Below are 6513 nucleotides of genomic sequence, written 5' to 3'. Positions count from 1 at the left end.
TTTTTTTTTTTCCTCCAGTTTATTGTGGGAACAGAGTTCTCAACCTGCTGCGGGCTGTGAAGACCCTTGGTTTTCCCCCCTAAATTCAGTCCCCTTCCTTTGCTTACTGCCCCCCCTTCCCCTGCTGTGCACGCAGAAATGGGCAAGGTCACACAAGCAGGGCAGCCCCCAAGCATCCTGGGGGTGCGGGGCATGGGGCATGGAAACTGGCACGTCCCTCTCCCCATCCTGCAGCAGCCTGAAAGAGTTTGGTTAAAAGGAAAAATTCTCCCACCTCATCCAGCTTACCTTATTTCAGTTTGATACGTAGATCCTGGAGGGGGGAGGGGGGAAAAGAGGAACAAAAAAAAAAAGGAACGTGTTTAAAATGCAGGAAAATAAGATGTGACCTACTAGAGAGCTCCTCTTAGAGCGTGCACTGTGTTCCAGCTACCACTGGGGCACCTCTCCTCCCTGTTTACAAAACTGTGCAACAGCCCTGTAGAACAGCTTACACAGAAACTGGAAATCAGGCACATGGCCCTGCAGGTACGCTTCAGCAAAGAACCCCAGCACAGGAACTGAACATGACTGGAAGTTAACGTACGCCTGAAAAACACTGCCCTCCTGTAGCTGGTGTGCGTTCACAAAACTAAGGGGCCACTGATTACTTTGGAACCACTTTATAGGAAAAACAGCAAGGTGAAAGTAAGGAGCATCTTAACCAGGTCATGGTTAAGAGCAGGATCTGTCCGCTCACGCTTCTGCTCACAGGTCTTTGCACTACACCAGAGCTGACAATACTAGGAGATTTATATCTAACTTAAGATAATTTTTAATAGAGAGTATAGACCAATTGTGAAGGTCCACTTACCTTTCTTCTTTAGACAGCAGCAGCGTATGACAGCCGCAATAATAACGATCAGAAGAATAATACCAACAAGTGAAAGCACGACTGCAAGTACAATAACCCATGTGCTTCTGCTGTCTTCCCTGTAATCATTTTCTGTTAAATTAAATGGACAAATATTGTATTTTCAGAGCCTCAGAATATCCTTTTCAGAATATTTACTTTTTCTGTGAGAAGCTATTAAATGCTTGTTGATAATTTAACAAGGAGTCTGTGGAGTCTGTGTTTTCCAAATGATGGACTCTGTATTTATAGATGGTGCCCAAGAATTTAAAATGTTTCCAACTGCAAATTCTTCATTGCAATTGTAACTTTCCCCACTGCTACTTCTCTTCTGAAAAGCACAAAGTTGCTATCTTCCAGCCTAAACTTTATTTTGTAGGTATGCTGGGCCTCCCAGAATCCTTTGGAGACATTTGGGGTTGGGGAGAGGGGTTAAGATTCCATTTAGATGTCTATATTGCAGATATTAAACGTCCTAGCTGCTCTTGTCAGTGGAGAGAAAATACGTATTTTGGGTTTCAATTCATTTGGCCAAATGTGTATGTGTGCCTTTCGACAAGATGAACAGCTCTGTGAAGAAGCGTCCATTTCTCCCCACAGACCAGAACAATAGTCTTAGGGGACTAGTACAGATGGAGATCTCTAGCCTGTAGATATGATTTTCTGTTGAATTCCATCTTGGGATTCTTCTCACTGATTTCAGCAGTTGTTTGATTTTGGGACATACTTGGTAGGGCACCTGTTATCCGCTTAAAAGAGCAAAACCTGTAAAGAGTAGCACCATGTGGGAATACGCAACTACTAACCCATCTTCTCTACCTGCATTCTCACAACATTTACTTATTCCTCTGTCCTTGCTGTAATCTACAGAGTTAAACAAGATGATTTAAAGATAATTCAGTGTTTTGCTGAAATGGGTTGCTATGACCAAACAGTTTTCCTACACAGCTCCCATGTGCACAGAATTTTAAAAATACCTCATATTTCTCATGTAGCTGGATGCACAAGGAAGATGTCGGTTCTGATTGTCACATCCTGCCCTTTGGTTTTGACCAAATACTTCAGAATCACCTCTAATTTGGCTACCCTTTGAAAAGCATGCTCAAAATAATTTTGGCAGGTGTTTGGAAATGAGCTTCCAATCCAAATTACAGGTGTGAGACACATTCAAACTTGACAAAACCCATTCTGTCACACTGGGTTTATGATTGTCATTTCCTCATCAGAGGTCCCAGTTAATGACTGCATGGCCACATTTAGCTGACAACCTCTGGAGAAGGTACCGCAGCAATGTAGGTGACCGGTAGCTGCACAGTGTCAGGGCTATTCCCCTGATGTGTGCACCAGAGTATCTGCTGCTTTACCTATAGCAGGGAATAAAGTAAATGCTTTCTATCTACAAATTTGCCGGGGCATATGTTTGCGGTTTGGAGGTTTCAGAGTGCAAGGATACAGGACCAGAGCCTCCTAAAAAGCTTGAACCTCTGTTAGGAGTGTGTATTCTCCAAAGCTCAGGTCATTATGATTAAGGCTTCTCTAATCCTAATGCTCCATCAGCGTGTTCTTAATATCTTCTGACTGTTACAGAAAACAAGCACTCACTAACCTGCAAACTAGTAGTTAATTCTGTAGGCTGTGATCAGTTGTGATTACAACTGATGATAAACTTGTTCATAATATTTTTACCTAGAAGAACTGCAACAACTATCTGTATTTTATCATGTTTTGTTCCATAAAGCATGCCACAGGGATTTCAAGATGCCTAAAATATCACAGACAGATATTTAGCTATAGGGAAAGCTTAACCTTAGTGTGAAGGGAGGAGATAAACGCACATGTGCTGGCCCGTACCTCCAGGCTGGCTGCCACACCAAGGTATTTCGCTCCCTGTCAGGTTGAGGTTACATGCCAAAACTGGATCTAGGGAGCTGAAGCGAGAAGGACAGGATACAATACAAACACTCCCGGCACTTCAGCATTGTAGTTTCTCCCCAGTTTTGGAGGATCCAGAAAGAAACTGGTGCTGGGACCAGCAGGTATGAATGCAGGAGCTGCCAGCTCAACACACAAATAGGGGTGCAAGAGAGGGGCATTGAGGCATGAGGGCATTAAGCTCCTTTTAACCCCATTAGTTAATCCACACCACATTACATGAAGTACCTAGTGTGCACAGAGCCACCTCCTTATTCTATAGGGCCCATCCTCTGCTGCTGCCCAGACCTCTGGCTCCTCCCAAAGCTGCCCCAAAATTTACTTGGGCTAAGTATCTGCAGAAAAGGTGATTTTCCCTGGACCATGCTAGTAACCAAGGACTAATGAGAGACTGGAAAAAGCTGCACATCACTTCTTGGACACTTCGGAGCTTTCTGGCTAACTTAAAAAGCAAAGGAAGATCAGGGTCATGGCAGATTCCCTATGTTCATCTTCTGCAGGTCAGAGGCCAAATGAAGTCAACACTGAAGCCACAGAGAGCTTGGGCCCAGCTAAGTGACTCTGCCATGGACCCCATTTCCCAATAACAGCTCTGTGAATGCATCTGCTGGGATAACACCACAAGAGTTCCCAAATTTGTGTCTCAGCCAAACACCACTGTGAGTGAGGTAACTCTGGAGGAGGAGTGACTGACATAAAAATACATCACCTTGTATGGAAAGGTCGAGATTAAAACTGATCCAGAGGTGCAGGAAGGTAGGACATTCTTTGACCAGGAGATGGCTGGCTGAAGAGAGCTCAGATTTTTGCTTGCAGTTCTTGTGAAGGGACAGGTATTGCTTGTGAGGAACACGGAGGAATTAGATTCCTCATGTTTTTAAGTGAATGCAGAAACTGATATTACAGTAATTTTGGGAAGGACTCCTTAGATTTTTGAAGCTAGTCGTATTCTTTCCTGGCAACAGCTATCTAAGGCTGAGTCTGTATGTGAAAAGTCAGACAAGCTCTGAGATTTCAAGTGTGATATATACATTAAATACCTTCCTCTGTTGTAGATGCCATGTCTATATTTCATTTTAATAATTTAAAGACTTCATATTCTCATATCCTGACAAATTTTGAGTGTCTGCTGCTACACACTGATTTTTCCAAAGAGAAATGAATGATGGTCCTATACAATCACTAATTATATACTAATTGTACTTCATGACATTTGTTTTTCTCCTCTTCTGATTTACAATGAGTAGCTATGGAAACTGAGGGTGGATACCTCAGTACTTCACAAATGAGTAGGCAGGGGAATTCATTAATTTCATCAGGATAGTTTTGTTTTGCTTAGTCAGTAATTAGGATCAATGTGATTACAAAAAAGCCATACTAGGAGTGGTGAAATGACCTTTTTCAACTGCATTACAACGCAAGTACTTCTGAAAAAGGCTTGCTAATAATGACTCATATTTAATAAAAGGCACAGTTACTCAACCTCCTCAGCTGTTTATACGTTGAAACTTCTATACCAAACCCCTCATCAATCCACTATAAGAATGTCTTTGTACGTGCCATGTTCACCCATTACAGAAGAATCAGTTCATCAAGAGAAGCTGTCAGCACGATTATAGAAGTTCGTGATGCTCACCACATCATAAAAAGAAACGTAGATTCGAGGCCCTACTCTGTACAGAAGACAGCTGGAGATGCATAGACGCACTGCAAAAAAACCTCCATTTAATCTATGCATTTCCCTAGCATTACCTAGCACAGGTAAGCACTTGTTAGCGTAAGGCTAATAAAAGGGATGTCACTGTAGGGTGGACTATGTCACCGCAGGAGGCAGCATACCTACACCCAGTAACGTCAGCTCCCTGCCATGCATTTAGTGTTTGAAGTTTAGTTTGCCTTGAGACTCCTCTGCCTGGCAGTTGAGACACTTGCCTAGTCCCAACAGAGGAATGCTCCTTCGGACCGTTTGCTATTGTCTCCCTCGTCTGCATTAAACACTGCTAACCCACAGGGAGGTAATTCCTCTTACTTGCTCTTATTGTGTTACGGTTCGGAAAAGAAAAACGTTTTTCATAGGATTCTGTTAGATTGTGAGGCAGATCTGTAGCGATAGTCTCACTTGCTTTGTTCCACGCTGGCAGCACAAACCAGATAAAATCACCCTTTTCCTGATGAACCTCCTAGTACTGTGAATGTGTTAAATTACAGGGTTTTATTTTCATAGGAAGTGAGTGAGGCCAAAGATTAGCAGCGTTATAGAAAATGCTGACAACCTTACTGAAAATATTTAGGGTTATCAAAGGTCTTGCTAACTGTTCTTGAGAGATTTGGCCAACATCCATGCTTGGATTAAAGTGACCTTGAATTTCCTTAAATAAAAGGCAATCAAATGCAACCAAATGCACCGTCCAAAGAATTCAGCATCTGCTGCTACAGGACATTTTTTACCTTCCTCTAACATTTGAGAGACACCACACCAGGAAGAGGAAAGCAGGCCCAATGGTTCTTTGATCTAAGTAGAATTTGGGATAAAGCCCATGAATATGAAGCTTCTCTTGATAACCTGATTCGTGTTCTGTAATGGGTGAATACACTACGTACAAAGACTTTCTTATAGCAGACTGGTGATGGGTATATGGTATAGAAGTTCCTATATATAAATGCTACCATCTGCAATGAGGTGCCAGCCTCAGTGCAGCCCTGGGGATGTTAGCTACTACACTACAACAGCTCCATCACATCTGGTCACTGCTCATATGAAGGATTTTCTATTTGCACGTGAAGTACTAGTACAGAATCTACTCTGGGTTGTGTGCAGAAACTTTGAGTAAAATCCAGGGTTTTTTTCCAAGTCAGTGGTAAAACTGGTGTTGAATATTATGGAAAACAATTTCACCTGAGGGTTTGGCTTTGAGTAAATGGGTTCTAACAAATTATGTCAATAGGGGACGCATGGTCTAATCAAGGATATTTAAGATCTAAATTCATTAGATGTTTACTTGATCAAGGAGCAAAGGTCTGTTTTCTCAGCAGTGAATCCATAGCAGGAGTCAGTGGCAGATGTACTGCTTGCTTTGTCTTGCTCAGTCCTAAGCTGGACTTTGTGGTTCATTAGACTTGTGCCAGTCCTCTCACAGATGTGAATTAACCCTACCTATGTATCAGGTTGTGACTACTGTGTCTTAATTCTATCCCCTTTGTGCATTTCATAGTATTTCATTTGTAAATAAAAGACTTTTCAAAATAAAATAAAGCAAAGCAAAACAAAAAGCACAGTTCCAAGTACAGGAGCACAGTACAGGCTCTACAGTATAGGCAAAGTACAACAAACATTCACTTACCTATAGTAGAGTTGACAACAATAACAGTTACAGTTGCATTCTGAGGATTAGGGAGTGCTTCTATGTCAGCTAAACAAGTCAAAATCTCAGTGTCCATCGGAGTCAAAGTTAGGATGCTCAGGGCATTGTGGAGGCCATTAGATCCTTGACTTTGCTGGGTAACATACCTCGACTTATCAATGAAAGAGTCATTTGTCATCCAGGTAATGTCTGGAGCTGGAGCCCATCCTAAGGCTTCACAAACAATTTCAACTGTTTTGTTCTCTTTTACTGTTAAGGTGCTATTTTTGATGAATAAAGATCCATTAACTGTAGGAGGGAAAAGACGTTTTGTTCCTTCAGAATACT

At 42.1% G+C, this 6513-nt stretch overlaps 1 protein-coding gene across 1 annotated transcript in view; it reads right to left on the bottom strand.

The window, feature by feature from the left end:
* Window positions 1-284: 284 nt before the first annotated feature.
* The window catches only part of IGSF5 (immunoglobulin superfamily, member 5), a 15369-nt gene continuing 9140 nt past the window's right edge, over window positions 285-6513 (bottom strand). Inside the window, exons 3-5 of the mRNA XM_010288860.1 lie at window positions 6166-6474; window positions 854-985; window positions 285-313 (exon numbers count right to left, since the gene is read on the bottom strand). Coding sequence (XP_010287162.1) covers window positions 285-313; window positions 854-985; window positions 6166-6474 — 470 coding nt within the window. The remainder of the gene's footprint in view (window positions 314-853; window positions 986-6165; window positions 6475-6513) is intronic.

The sequence above is a fragment of the Phaethon lepturus genome, unplaced genomic scaffold, assembly GCF_000687285.1.
Source record: "Phaethon lepturus isolate BGI_N335 unplaced genomic scaffold, ASM68728v1 scaffold52616, whole genome shotgun sequence".
NCBI classification, from domain to species: Eukaryota; Metazoa; Chordata; class Aves; order Phaethontiformes; family Phaethontidae; genus Phaethon; species Phaethon lepturus.
This window is presented reverse-complemented; position numbering and strand designations above follow the sequence as displayed.